The sequence below is a fragment of the Caretta caretta genome, chromosome 6 (assembly GCF_965140235.1).
Source record: "Caretta caretta isolate rCarCar2 chromosome 6, rCarCar1.hap1, whole genome shotgun sequence".
NCBI classification, from domain to species: Eukaryota; Metazoa; Chordata; order Testudines; family Cheloniidae; genus Caretta; species Caretta caretta.
The window spans coordinates 110340821-110356439 of NC_134211.1; the positions used below are offsets into that span (position 1 = coordinate 110340821).

At 41.2% G+C, this 15619-nt stretch overlaps 1 protein-coding gene across 6 annotated transcripts in view; it reads left to right on the forward strand.

Annotated features, from left to right (window-relative positions):
- Positions 1 to 15619, forward strand: part of TECPR2 (tectonin beta-propeller repeat containing 2) — a 67692-nt gene that overhangs the window by 24797 nt on the left and 27276 nt on the right. For all 6 annotated transcript variants that reach the window (XR_007357289.2, XM_048854883.2, XM_048854887.2 and 3 more), the window contains exons 10-15: positions 459 to 642; positions 3438 to 3611; positions 6150 to 6330; positions 7641 to 7782; positions 10803 to 11043; positions 13826 to 13915. Coding sequence is in view for 5 of the 6 variants with exons in the window: in XM_048854883.2 (XP_048710840.2) it covers positions 459 to 642; positions 3438 to 3611; positions 6150 to 6330; positions 7641 to 7782; positions 10803 to 11043; positions 13826 to 13915 (1012 nt within the window). In the remaining variant the exon portion in view is untranslated. The remainder of the gene's footprint in view (positions 1 to 458; positions 643 to 3437; positions 3612 to 6149; positions 6331 to 7640; positions 7783 to 10802; positions 11044 to 13825; positions 13916 to 15619) is intronic.

Here is a 15619-nt window from a genome sequence, read left to right on the forward strand (position 1 = left end):
TATTCTAAAAGGGCCATTTTCCCCTGTGTTAAATGATCATTAAAACATTAGTGAGGATTGGAAAGCTTTTGCATATTCCATTTTGGTGTTGCTGTTTACATAAGTAATTTATTTGCTTCTATCAGTTAACAGGGTGATATTGATGGACTTTGGACTGCCCTAGGGAAGAGGATGATAGTGTGGGGTTTTGTTTAATTTATTTTTTGGTGAGACTCAAGATCCCAGCTGTCATGAGTTATTCCTAAATACAGGTAGCAACATGTAGCACTAAGTACTCGATCAACTGGCTGGTGATAAGATTGTTTTATCAAAGGCGTTTATTCTTTCGGTGTAATTTAATGTTTACATTCTGATTCTTAAAAAATACTTCTGCTGTTTTTATGTTTGTATGATGTGTGTAAGACTGTTTCTTGTATAATTGAAGATACCTGACATTGTTCTGACTCTCCAGTTTTTAGTTTGCAGAAAGCTGGATGGGATATTCTGGCCCTGGCTATGGGATACTCAGCCTGGTTGTCTCAGAAAAGTATATTTGGTGCCTGGACTACAAAGGTAGTCTCTTCTGTAGTGCTTTACCTAGTGCAGGTCTGCGGTGGCAAAAATTTGAAGATGCTGTCCAGCAGGTGGCAGTCTCGCCTTCAGGTTGGTTAAACTGCATTTCACTTTTTTGTTAACCTTTAAAATTAAAATGTATAAATTTGTGCGAATTAAGCTCTTTTTTGTATAACTACATGTGGCGTGTATTCCCTCTCATCTCAGTACTTTGTGTGTCCGTGTTTATAGTAGTCAGTGAGGATTGCTCTGCTGTCTGTAATCTGACTTGTTTTACGAAATACACCTGGACTGAGTTCCCTAATTCACTTGCACAAACAGCCTTTTAACAACTTTTAAAAGACAATCTTGGCTCATGTGACTGCATTCCTGGAATATTAAAGTACTGTTTTCTAGCATAAATGGCTGTTCTCAAAATAGCAGAATATGAGTTTTTGTTGAGCAGTTTTAATTCTATCGCTGATGCATTATTGAACCTTTTTATTCAAGATTATTTCACAATTTAACTATATAATATGAGGTTATTTTCTGAACAAAACATCATGTTTTATTAGAAAAATGCCTACTCCTAAAGAAGACTTTCTAATTAAAATGTAGCTTTGATATAAAGTGAACTTTCCATCCCCCACTTCTCTCTCCATCCTGTCTCCAACCCTCCCCCAGCGTACACATTCTTACATTTTGACTGACTTTCTAAAAATTTTTTTTTTGGTTGGCTGGGAATGAAAGGCAGGGGCGTGGTTAACAGGTTTTGGATGTGGACTTGTACCCTGTTCACCTTTCCGGATGGCTCCAGTGTTGGCATGATTGTAAGCAGGTTTCTCAACTATTTTCTCATTCTAGTCTCCTACTATAGCATGATTTCTCTTCCTGTCTCTTGCCACTTAAAGCGGCTGATGACCTTACTGCCCTGTCTAAAGGATAGGAAGAGGTACTTCTTCAGTTTCTTGTTAAATTGTCACATATGGTCAGTGACTGAACCCTGATGGGGATATGATAGCATTTATAAGAATATGTAAACAGACCAGAGGAGAAAACAGAATCAAATAATGCATTTCTGGGTATTGTACTTTTCTGTTCTGTGCAAAGGCTATTAATGTATCCGTATGCTGCACTGATTGCCATTTGAACTCATGAGCATGACATACTTAGATTTTGAATTCAATTACACTGCTCTGTTACCTTTTTATGATAGGACTGTTTACAAAGCAAAGTTTGGGCCAGATTTTGAAAACTAGCCCCTGAAATTGCATCTGTAAATTCTGTCTGCTTGCAGCCCTGACCTCTGCTCTGTGGAATGTCACACCTGTTCAAGTATTTGACTGTCACTCACCAGTGGCTGACCTACCGAGATTATAAACTTTAACCTTACTACTGCTAATGAGCTAATAGAGAATATATATGTTACAGAAATTTGCCTTGTGCTGCATATGAATTTTTTTTAACCTGACAACTGTGATTTGTCACAGGATTAGTTATGGTATGACTGTGTGTGTGTGTACACATCTGTAGAAGTAGCAGGTGTGTTTCAGAAGCTAGCATTGGGCCATCTGTAAATTTGGCCTTTTAATATTTTTCATTTGGCACTGGATAATGTTTGTTTGATATTTTGAAAATAACCATGACTAGAGAATGAATGAGTTAAAAATATTTTTCAGTAAGATCTAGTCTGTGGCAATATATATATGGTTCAGCAACTCTCTGTAAAGCTGGTAACTGTCTCCCTTTAAAACATTTTTAAAATGTAATGTTATGTAAGATTAATAAAGATGTGCTAAATCTTGCATTTTCCTGTTAACTTGGCTGGCATTAATCTTTTCTGTTAATCATTTTGTTGTGTGTACAGTAGACCAGCTGTCTATAAAGTTACAATCAATATTTGCCCCCAACTAAAACCCCTCCAACGCATTATTAAGGATCTACAACCTATCCTAAAGGATGACCCTACACTCTCACAAGTCTTGGGAGACAGGCCAGTCCTTGCCTACAGACAGCCCCGCAACCTGAAGCAAATACTCACCAACAACCACATACCACACAACAGAACCACTAACCCAGAAACTTATCCTTGCAACAAAGCCCGTTGCCAATTGTGCCCACATATCTATTCAGGGGACACCATCACAGGGCCTAATAACATCAGCCACACTATCAGAGGCTCGTTCACCTGCGCATCCACCAATGTGATATAACAAACAAAAAAACTTCAAATCCAGACTCCAGCGAGAAACTGCTGAATTGGAATTCATTTGCAAATTGGATACTATTAATTTAGGCTTAAATAGAGACTGGGAGTGGCTAAGTCATTATGCAAGGTAGCCTGTTTCCTCTTGTTTTTTCCTACCCCCCCCCCCCCGATGTTCTGGTTTAACTTGGATTTAAACTTGGAGAGTGGTCAGTTTAGATGAGCTATTACCAGCAGGAGAGTGAGTTTGTGTGTGTATGGGGGTGGGGGGGATGTGAGAAAACCTGGATTTGTGCAGGAAATAGCCCGACTTGATTATGTAAAGAGTTGTCACTTTGGATGGGCTAGCACCAGCAGGAGAGTGAATTTGTGGGGTGGGGGGGTGGAGGGTGAGAAAACCTGGATTTGTGCTGGAAATGGCCCACCTGATGATCACTTTAGATAAGCTATTACCAGCAGGACAGTGGGGTGGGAGGAGGTATTGTTTCATATTCTCTGTGTGTATATAAAGTCTGCTGCAGTTTCCACGGTATGCATCTGATGAAGTGAACTGTAGCTCACGAAAGCTCATGCTCAAATAAATTGGTTAGTCTCTAAGGTGCCACAAGTACTCCTTTTCTTTTTGCGAATACAGACTAACACGGCTGTTACTCTGAAACCAATCAATATTTGGTATCACCCACCATTCATTTTTATACAGGAGCTCTTCTCTGGAAGATTGAACAGAAAACTAACAAAGCATTTGCCTGTGGAAAAGTAACCATAAAAGGAAAGCGCCACTGGTATGAGGCTTTACCTCAGACAGTATTCGTAGCTTTAAGTGATGACACTGCCTGGATTATCAGAACTAATGGAGATCTGTATCTGCAAACAGGTATTTAAACTGTTGCCTTACAGTTTTTGTAAATGAAAATCAGAAGTGTGTAAATCTGTCAAATCATCATGATTTGGTTTAAACCATGCTCCAAATCCAGAATAAAACTGTTACTTATTCATGGCAGAGAAATCCTTTATCTTGGGAATCAATTATGAGATGTTATAATACAAGCCAGAGAAAGATTGTTTGTATTACCATAGCAACTAGCCCAAATCGTGGGCCAGCACCCCATTGTGCTAGGTGCTGTACAAATACAGAACAAAAAAAACCAGTCCCTGCCCTCAGTATTTTATAATCTGAATATAAGGTGAGATAATAGATGGAGACAGACAGACAGGACAACAAAGCAACAATGTGACACTGTGTTGGTCAGTATGATAGGCTGGGGTCTAGCACCTTAACCATTGCCAGGCTTTTTGTAGACATCAAAGTAAAGGCGGGTTTTAAGCACGGTTGTGAATGTAAGTAGTGAGGTGGTTTTACAAACATTTTGCGGGGAGCTTCTCCTAAGCATGTGAGAGAGCAAGGAAGAAAGCATGCAGATGTTTGAAAATTTAATGAGTGGGTGGTGGCGTTTGGCATGATGGGCTGATCGGAGGTGGGAGATGACCTCTCGGTAGTAAATGAGAGAGAATAGGGAGGATGTGGATAGGCTGTCCAGGTCTTTGAAATTAAAGACAAGGCGTTTGTTTGATTTGATAGAGAAAGGGGAACCGGTAGAGGGATGCAAAGAGAAGGGTGAAATGGTCAAAATGATGGCCTAGGAAAATGATCTTTGCAGCAGCATTCTGAATGGATATGAGTTGGGTAAGACTGCATTGTCAAGCTCCGAGATAAGGATATTGTAATCAAGTAATCAAGATGTGATGATGAGACCCTGGGCAAGAGTTCTAGTTGTGTGGATGGAAAGGAAGGGCCCTATACAGAGAGAATAGCAAGATTTAGACACCGCCTGAATTTGAGGCCCTAGAGGGAGGTTCAAGATGAAGGTGACCTGCAGGTTATGGGCTTGTCCACAGAGATTGAGAGGGGGCTTTTTGCAATAGGGAGACGACTAAGAGCTCTATTTTAGCCATATTGAGCTTGAGCTGGTGGCTAGAAATCCACGGGAGAGGTCAGAAAGAGGCCTGTATTTTAATTTGTACATAAGAAGACAGGCTTGGAATAGAGAGATGGTGGCTGAATTTGTGTTTACACATGAGATTACAACCCATCTCTGTGTAGACGGGGAGAAGAGGGAGAACAAGGACAGAGTCCTGTGGAACAACCACAGAAAGTTGCAGTGGGGACGAGGGCCCTCAGAAGGACACTCTGAAGAAGTTATTTGAGAGTTAGGAGGGGAACCAGAAGAGGGCAGAGTCATGGAAGCCCGGGGTAGGGGCCGGAATGACAGGATTTCCAAATGGCTATCACAATTCTGCCTTATCTTGCACTTAAAATTGATCATATTCTTTGTTCAATTTTTTTCATGTATATCTAATCTGTATGTGTAATAAAAAGTTAAATATATATAAATTCTTTGTAATTGCTCTACTTGAGGAAACTTAAATATCCAGCATATTTTCAAGGATATCCTCCTTTTAAATTAAATTGTTAATGGGGTTGACTAGTTAGCAAAATCAAACAACTTGCCCAGGACCATGCACTACTATTCAGCAGTGATAGTGATGGTAGCGAATGAGTTCGGTTCCATACACTGAGAGCTATGTGGAATTTTTAATGAGTATTTTCCTCTCCTGCTGTATGGTGCTTTAACGACAACAGCTTGCATTCTATCATTTGTGGATTTCATAGACTTAGATGCTAAAGTAAATCCTTCAGTGTCTCTCTCTTTTAACACAAAGCAACCAGGAAGAAAGACAGTAATTGTAGGGTGAGAATCATCCCATCTAACAGTTGCACCGGGAACTTGTGCCCCAAAGTTAGAAGCTGACTACTATAACTTCCTTTTTGGTATCCCCTAGACTGATAGTCAGTCAGCTACCTCTTGCTTCAGAAGCCTGAGAACTTGAGAAAAAGCTAGTTCTCTCTTGAGTCTTTCCCTCACAGACATGAAAATCAAATTTGTGTATAGTTCTGGTCAGGAAGGTATGCAATCTGAAAGAATGGATGTCTAAATGTGTACAATAATTGTCTAACGTCTTTTGATATTACAAGATCTTTCACCTGTTGAATCATTTCAAGTCACTTCTAGTCTGTTTATTGATGACCATCTTATAAATGGAGATTCCTGATTCTGCTACTTGGAGGAGGGAAGGAGAGGAAACTGCAGAATGAGAATGGTGGGCTCTCCATGAAGTTACTAAACTGAAAATGTTTGAGTTAAATATTCTAGCTTGATGTACAATGTTTTCTTTGTTAACAAAGTATAAACTGAACTTTTCTACAGTAAATCTTAATAGTCAATGGAGAGTACAGTAAAGTGAATATACAAGAAATGTTAACATGCTTGTTGAATTTTTCCCTTTATACTCTAACTTACCTGATTTGACAACACAACTTAATTACTCCTTCTCTTCTTTATTTTGTTTCCAGGCTTGAGTGTGGATCGTCCATGTGCCAGAGCAGTAAAGGTTGATTGCATGTATCCGCTATCTCAAGTTACATCCAGAAACAATGTCGTGTGGGCACTGACTGAGCAGCGGGTGCTTCTCTATCGAGAGGGAGTGAGCAGCTTCTGTCCTGAAGGAGAACAATGGAAGTGTGATATTGTCAGGTAATTGGGCAGTGTTTAATCAGAATGACAGAAAACGTTGCTTTCGTTCCTGGGTATTTCATCTTATGGTAATTGAACCACTCATCTCTTGCTTATAAAGCATTTTGCATCCAAATTGTAATCCTTATGTTACTCTTATCAGTGCATCTTGTTACGTCACACTTTAATCAGTCAGTGGGCAAAAAAGGACACTACTTGGAAGACATTTATTGGTGGTGAGTGGGGGATGTTTAACAGAAGCGTGTATGGGAGGGAAAACAGGGAATTAATGAAATAGGCCTTTTTTAATACTAAATACTGTTTAGTTCGTTCATTTGTGCAATAATGGTGCTCCCATTATTTAAATTGGCTCTTCAAATATTTAATCATTTATTTTTCAAGAGTACATGTATATGTTTACAGTTGACTTTGTCAGTCAGTCACTTACAAGACTAGAAGTTGCACTGGATATTTTACCCCCAAATTCACCTCAGATACACTGGGTAGTAGTATATTTTACTTCTGTATCTATTTTCACCAGAATTCCTGCTTTTTAGCTTTATCAGCAACAGACCAGTTTGTTATGCCTTTCTGATCCAGAGAGTAGTTACATCCTGTATTATATTGTAAAATGTAGGGAAATGTGTCCATTCTTGCATAAATCAATGCCATTTCTTTCCCAATAGGTAATTACTTTAACATTAGACTTTAAGATGACCTTTGTAATTGATTTTTTTTAAAGATTTGAGGGGGGGGGGGACTAATGTTCAAATCTACAATTTGCATCCAATTATTACATCGAAGAAAGTTGAATGTCTCTTATGTAAATACACAAGACTGACTTATAAACCAGGTATCCTGCGTGTTCTCAGACTTTTAGGACCGTTCAAATCAATGCAAATTGAGATTTCTGAGCTATTCTCGAAGGCAGATTGGAAGTGACTATCAGAATAGGATTGCCAACTTTAACTTTTGATTTTTAAAAATACTGTTTATAGTGATCAGTTTTCTCAGAGCTTAGACGTGTGATTGTTTCATACAGGAGGCTTTTGTAATCAAGGTCAACTTCTGTCCTTTATTGTATAGTCATAACCAGTTCAAGATTATGCTGTCCGTGCTCTCGATGTTCTAGTCACAATAGAGAGAAACAAAGTATAATAAAGTTTGTTACTGGATAACTTGGAGATGTGTTCAAAGACATGTGTTTTAATTTACACGTTGGTAGTACCATATGAAGAACTTCTTTTCCACTCTAGTTTCATATTCAATTTGAAGGTTTTAAGGAAGGTTTTAATGTGTTATGTATTTTAAAATGTCTTTTGCATTTGCAGTGAAATGCAAGCTTTGGAACCAGTGTGTATTACTCTTGGAGACCAACAGACATTATGGGCTTTGGACATACATGGAAATCTGTGGTTCAGAACTGGTGTGGTTTCAAAGAAACCACAAGGAGATGATGACCATTGGTGGCAAGTATGTACTCCTTATTCAGCTTTCAGTAAAGTCCACCGTTCCATCATTGTGATGTTTTCTTGCAGGGATCCCGACCTAAAAATATCAAAAAATAATCGCTTGGAGGCTTACAAGCATTATTAATCCACATGTAATGGAACCACCAGGCTGTGGGTGCTGAGGCCCCTTTTAAATCTGGTCCCTGAAAGGAGTTAAAAACATTCCAGTATCAGCCAGAGGAAAATTAAAACAGTGACAGGACAGTTTCCTTTAACCAAATTAAAAAAATAAAAAAGGCAAGGAGGCTTCTTTCACCTAATCCAACTATTTCCAAAGCACACAGGGCTGCTTTCTTCAGCCACAGAGCCTGTGAGGGAAAATGATGACAAAAACAATTCTTACTGGGCTTATTCTCGGGAATCAGTATAGAATCCCTGATCATGTTGTTTACATCCTTACTTATGTTCCTGGGTCTTTGTTCCCCCGATCATCTCTGGAGGAGGCTGATTGTCCACTCCTCCGCCTGTCTTTCCTGAGTGATTTAGTCAAAAATATCTTCCCCTGTATGTATATGACAGGTTTCAGAGTAACAGCCGTGTTAGTCTGTCTTTGCAAAAAGAAAAGGAGTACTTGTGGCACCTTAGAGACTAACCAATTTATTTGAGCATGAGCTTTCGTGAGCTACAGCTCACTTCATCGGATGCATACCGTGGAAACTACAGTAGACATTATATACACACAGAGACCATGAAACAATACCCCCTCCCACCCCACTGTCCTGCTGGTAATAGCTTATCTAAAGTGATCATCAAGTTGGGCCATTTCCAGCACAAATCCAGGTTTTCTCACCCTCCGCGCCCCCCCCCCCCCCCCCACACACACACACTCACTCTCCTGCTGGTAATAGCCCATCCAAAGTGACCACTCTCTTTACAATGTGTATGATAATCAAGGTGGGTCATTTCCAGCACAAATCGTTTTGTGCTGGAAATGACCCACCTTGATTGTCATACACATTGTGAAGAGAGTGGTCACTTTGGATGGGCTATTACCAGCAGGAGAGTGAGTGTGTGTGTGTGTGTGGGGGGGGGGGGGGGCGGAGGGTGAGAAAACCTGGATTTGTGCTGGAAATGGCCCAACTTGATGATCACTTTAGATAAGCTATTACCAGCAGGACAGTGGGGTGGGAGGGGGTATTGTTTCATGGTCTCTGTGTGTATATAATGTCTACTGCAGTTTCCACGGTATGCATCCGATGAAGTGAGCTGTAGCTCACGAAAGCTCATGCTCAAATAAATTGGTTAGTCTCTAAGGTGCCACAAGTACTCCTTTTCTTTTTGTATGTATATGGAATCTTATATTGGAGCAGCATGGACAACATGATTTTGAGATGACATCTAATTTAATCAGTAAGTTGTCTTACCTTCATGCACATTCCCATAAAAGCAGGAATTGCCTCCTTTTTTGGAATGCTCCAAAGCATGGTTATATTTAGTTGCTTATAATGGAGCTTGGGCAATTAACCGTATAAGGTGAGGGCCCCTAGGGAGCAGTTGCTGAAAACCATTAACATGAATTCAAACAGCTCACGTGAGTCACATGGATAGTCTTCCTCTGGGGAAGCTAAATGAAGCTATATGAAGATCCAAGACTATATGCCAGGTTCCAGGACAGTTTCAGAGGAGAGATTCTTTTTTTCCTCTCTGACCATTCCCCAGATGAGGGGACTTCAGGTGCAGCAGAGTTCTGCAGTACTTGAAATAGATAAAAATACTAAGAAATTTTGGGCAGGTGTTTGTTTTTGGTTAGTTGTTTTTTTGTTTTATTTATATAGGAAGCTGTTATCTGTTATGTGATTCTGGTTTGTAATCAAGGCTCCTAAAACTTAAATCCATCAAAACTCAAGAGGAATCAAGCTTGTTTTTTCCTCCACTCACTCAGTAGAGAGGTTCCGGAGGTTCACTCAGGAACGTTGTTTCTGATACTCCTGAACCCTATGCAGAAGGCAGATGAGGCATCTTTTTATCATAAGCATAGTTTGACGTCTATATTTGGGGCGGCAAGGTGAGGGGGAGTGAGGCTTGGTGGGGGATCCAGGTGAGTATGGGGGTGGGCCTCCATGGGGGATCCAGGTGTGGAGGGTGAGGCTAGATGGGGTAGGGATTCAAGTGTGTGGGAACGGCTTGACAGGGGAGTCTGGGCATTGGGGGCTCAGTGGAGGAAGTTCTGGGTGTGTGTGCATGGAGGGGTCTGAATGCAAAGGGGTTGGGCAGATGTGGGGGGCAGCTCCCCAGACAGTGACCCCTTCCCTGCCCCCATGCCTGAGGAGTGATAGGGACAGGAACCGGGGAAGGGTTGCGGAGCTTCCTGCAGCCAGGGAGGTTTCTTGGGGTGAATCTGACCTGCTGCCAGCTGCTCCAGGGGAAGAGGAAGTCCTGTTTCTCTTCTCTCCCTTCTTTCCTCCCGGCCACCAGCAGCTGAGCCAGGTGCAGAATTCCAGTTCCCCCCAAGAGTAATTCACTCTGTCACTCAACTGGGCTGTACACTGCACAGATGGTTGGGAAGCAGTTCAGCTGCCTGGCTCTCCTGGGTCACTGCTTTCTTGCCCTCCCCATACACTGATCATGAGGGGGAAGCTTACCTGCTAGCAGAGAACACCTGGCTTCTCCCCCTCCCCAAAACATTCCTCCTTGCCCCCCATGGGTGCTGAGGCGGAAGTGAGTGAGCACCAACACCAGGCGCTATGTGCCTGCTGGTCAGTTTCCCCACGTGGATTGTGTGGTGAGTCAACGGGAGCTGCCCCCTGCCCTCCCTTTACGCAGCCTATGTGGGCAAACTCATCGACCGTCATAGAGTGCCTTAAGTCACTGCTCTTGTCCGGCACGTTCCTCTGCAGGGGAGGAAGCAGGGGTAAGGGGAAAATATGGGCACTTCCCCCCCATGCATCACCTGTGCAACATATATAGTTTGCCATGCTTTTTATGGAAGGTCCTGTAACTCATCACTAGTTTAACTGATTATCCAGAACATTTTTTTTCCAGGTAAGCATTACAGATTACGTCGTGTTTGACCAATGCAGCCTCTTCCAGACGATAATCCATGCTACCCACACAGTGGCAACAGCGGCCCAGGCTCCAGTAGAGAAGGTGGCGGAGAAACTTCGAATGGCATTTTGGTCACAGCAGCTTCAGTGTCAGCCAAGCCTTCTTGGAGTCAACAGTAGTGGGGTCTGGATCTCTTCAGGCAAAAACGAGTTCCATGTAGCAAAGGGAAGTCTAATAGGTTGGTGCATTTTTACACCTGTTGGGTTTTTTTAAAAATCAAAGAAACTAACTAGCACATCCACTCTGCACCCCTTACCATTCCCCTAGCCTACCCATGGTAAAATTCAGCCACAGCAAATTAAAGAGCAAGTTGCAAAAGCTTCCTTTCCTTAAACTAGAGTGGGGATGCAGACAGTAATGAGGGATGCTGTCTTAACATTTGGTGTGAGTAATTGCCCTTTTAAAAGTAGTACTGTGAGGAAGGCAAGTTTGGGAGCCTGTTGCTCAAGCTTGTTATGCTTTCCACAAACATACTGCTTCTTTCAGTGCATGCACCCATATCTTGAATTAAAAAGAGTTACATATTGATATCATGCACTACAGCACCTAGCACAATGGAGTTTTGGTCCATAACTAGGGCTACTAGGTACTATGTTACCTATATATGGTGCTGTATACAAGTAATAATAATAATATAGTGATCACTTTGGGAAATGTGTCTAGGAAACTGAGCAATAGATTTTACTTATGATTCGATGAGAGAACATGCTGAGACAAGACAACTAAGACAAGAAAGTTAATGACTTTAGCCTGGCTGATGAATGTTGTAGCTCACGACTGATTTGGTCTACTGCCAGAAGCCTCTAACCTTTGTGCTCTCATTTCATGCAGTCCTGGCTTCATCTGCAGGTCTAGGTGCATTTTCAGCTGTGTCTTCAAGCCATTCTGATTTGTTCTGTCAATGTACTGCTCTAAGTAGACTTTCCCTCTTTGAAGGAACCAGGTGAAGAGTCCTGATCAAACAGTAAAGTAATTCTCAAAAGGATTTCTCTAGACTTGTTGGAGGCTGCTTAGAGCTGTATTCTTTCTCTGTCCTTTTGAGAGAGATGTTCCTAAAGCTATATGACTAAACTTGGGTATAGAAATTGTCGTCTTATTCTACCAAAAAAGTTTACCTGATGGCCTCTTGATAGCAGCATATTAGCATAGTAGCCAAGTGATGCCAGATTAGCCACTCCTTTAGGATTCTCTCTCATTAGATGATGTGAAGGATTATGTAGTACTGTACCCAGTATTTACACAGCGAATCTGTCAAAAAATACTCCTGTTCCTTCCCTCTGTGTGTGTGTGTGTGAGATTAAGATTTAAGAGTAGCTTTCATAATTCCTAAAGCACTAAACTAGATAGAAGTGCTTGACATGTATTTAAACAGGCATAAGAAAAGACTTGCAGAAAACTGATGCTGGAAAGCTTATTGGTTGACATCTAAGCCATCTGAAGAGATCTCTGCAGGTTGTGCAGATGTTTTTCTTTTAGATATGCTTTACTTGTTGGGTTCCTAATATTTTATACCAACTTTAAAGAGGAAACATCTGTATGGAATTGTATTTGTCTAATAAAAAAAAGAATGTCTTCCCAATGAGAAGTGTGACTTGTTCGCTCTGCAGAACTTTCAGTTTGTGGATGGTACCCAGTCAGTTCAGTTTAGGTGAGATTTGGCCATAAGCGCAAGAAGTTAACATTGTTTTTGTCATTTAAGTGGGAATGGGCAACATACTGGCTTTTGCATTTCACAAGACTAATAAATGACTGGCATTGCTGATCACGAAGGCTGTGATTCTGGCACAGAGGTCGTGGAATTCACACATTCCACGACTTTCCGCAGCCTTTGTGACTTGCGCAACATCCAGTGCAGCTGACCCCAGGGCCACCTGAGTAGCTGGCCCCAGGTCCAGCCACGTCAGCCACTGTTGGAGCAGCCCTGGGGTGAGCTGCACTGGCTGCTGCTCGGACAGCCCTGGGTGGTTGGCCCCAGGGAGCGCCTGAGCAGTGGGCCGCTGGGGGCAGTCAGCCCCTGCTGCCGGAGCAAGGGTCCCCTAGAGCAGTGGAGCCGTAGGAGCAGCGATTTAGTCATAGGTGTTTATAGTAAAAATCATGGACAGGTCACGGGCCGTGAATTTTTGTGTTTTGCTCGTGACCTGTCCATGACTTTTACTAAAAATACCCATGACTAAATCTTAGCCTTACCGATCATGTAAAGTTAATTATAGTTGTGTATCCCTGGAAGGGCAGAAGGTTGCAAGTAACAAACTTGGCATTTGATGGGAAAGAACATCCTCCTCACTTTTGTCTATGTGACCTTTGTAAATCTAAACAAAGTATTTTGCTGAAGAGTCAGCACAACCTTCAGCTGTAAGTATTGGGTCAAAACTGCTGCTAGTGCTTAGAACAAAAGGTGACCTCTAACGGATCATTTCTTGTAAGCTTGCAACAAAGGGGAACCTCCAAACAGGGCTGAGAAGCAGCAGATACAATCTTTGCACTAGATTTTAGTTCTGTTTTGGACTTCAGATTTCGTTACTACGTGGTGTAATTCACAAATATAAACAGTTGCCAAATGTTTCAACATTGAACCTGAAAGTATCCCTGTTGCAATGACTTCTTCATCTATGTGCTGATTTGGTGTTCATCCATGATAATGTAACAAACTGTCTAGTGACATAAATGCACTCAATGAAAAATGGTGTGTGTGTGTGTGCGTTTTTTTAAACAAGAAAAGTCTCTCAAACCTATGAGCATGAACTGGTGGGAAATCAATCTTAATAAATAGTCATTTGGTTTTATAATGTGTTTTGGCCACAGCAATATCAGATATTGATTAGAACAAATAAATTTAATAGTTGATTATAACAGAAATCCTCAGAACTTTTAAAAAATATTTCTAACAAAAGACTTTGTCATAACATTTAAGTTGCAAAGTGTGTGATTCATGGCGGTGATTGTTTTGCTCTCTTTTTCAGGAACATATTGGAATAATGTTGTGCCTCGAGGTACTGTTTCTGCCACAAAATGGGCTTTTGTGTTAGCTTCCTCAGCTCCAACTAAAGAAGGTTAGTGAATCTTCAATATAAGCTTATACCATAATTAAACTGACTTCATGCATTAGAGTTGATAGCTGAAATGGTACTAACAGGTTCCATAATGCAGAACTAATCAAGAGTTTTTGTCTATCGGTGTGCAGAAATCCCATATTTTTGGAACAAGCTAGAATTTCCTTCTGTCTAAGTTATTGGAGATAAATCATGGTGGGACTGCAGAGGAATGGCCTTGAATAAGGTGTGCTGCTTTTTGAGCATCCTTACTGGCTCATGCAAGGAATAAAGCGTTTAGTGTCTTTTTGAAGTTATATATCCCTCATTTGGAGGGGTGCTGAGCCACTAAATGTGGAGGGAAAAAAAATATTACTGTAATGGATGTGGTGTGCATAGATGCTAAGGAGTTGGTGGGATCAGTAGGTCTACCACCAAAGATTGGCAGGGAGGTAGGGAGAGTGGAGGCTTTGGTAGCAAAACTCAATTTGAGGACTCGAGATTTTGTACTGACCTATTTATTTATTATGTCCTGTGGTGCCACAATATGCTAGACGCTTTCCATACATTGCTGTAGTACAAGATGAATCCACAAATCCCATTGAGGTGCTTTAATGGATGAAGATGGGAGAAATTTAGTAATTCACATTTTCTCATCAACCATTTGGATTTTACCATATTTGTTCTTATGCTAATTTTGGCCCTCAGTACCATATTCTATATTGGGTTTCTAATCTGTACACTTGCTGCTAATGATGACTCTTTGGTGCTAGGGAAGTCGATTCATTTAAAGCAGCACCACCCAGTTAGCGGGAAAGAGGCTAGGTAGCCTAACCTATTAGGTTATTGGAGTCAGTAACACTCTCCAGCGAGTGAACTGACACCCCCTTCAGTTTTTGCCATCATCATCACTGGAAGACTGCAGCACGGCATAAAAATAAAATAGGGTGGTTTCTTAAAAGTATTTTATTTATATACTTTTCACCACAGCATCACTGATATAAACTGAGCCTCACCACCACTTCTGTGAGAGAGAAATATCTCCAAGGAGAAACAGAGAGAGAGAGAGAATAACTTGCCCCAAATCAATCAAGATCCTGTGTTTAGAACTGGGAATGGAACTCCAGATTTCCTGATTCTAGGTCCAGTGCCTTAACCACATCTTTCCTCTTTGTCTCTGGGACTGAAAAAAACTATTATTCTATTTTATTTTTAAAGCATAAATGTAACTTCTCTAAAAAACATATAAACCTTCCCTTAGTTGCATACATTTTGAAAGTAATCTGTCCAATATATTGTTAGGCAGGTGGGTGGATTCATGTTAAGGAAACACTTCTGAAATATTTAAGGTGCTTAAGGCCTTATCTGTATTTGCCTCAGTTTCCGCCATTCATGATCAGCCACCAGTAGACTAAGTAAGCTGTAATTTGCAGTTTACTGTATATCAAGCAGAAAACTGCCATGGTGCAAGTTGGTTGGTTGGTTGGTTGGTTTGTTTGTGTTTTTTCAAGTGATGCCCAGAGGTACTCCACTTCAGGTGTTGGTGCGTCTCAGTGCCTTTGACTGGAGAATTTCAGCATGCACGATCCCCGTCTCGCAGCACCATTGGCACCTCATCTAGCGTGCACACAACCTGACCTCCTCGGTTCTTTTTCAACCGTCCTGAGATGGCGTTCCCAGAAGTGTCATGAAGTTAGCTCACTTAGCGTTAAAATTGTTTACTAG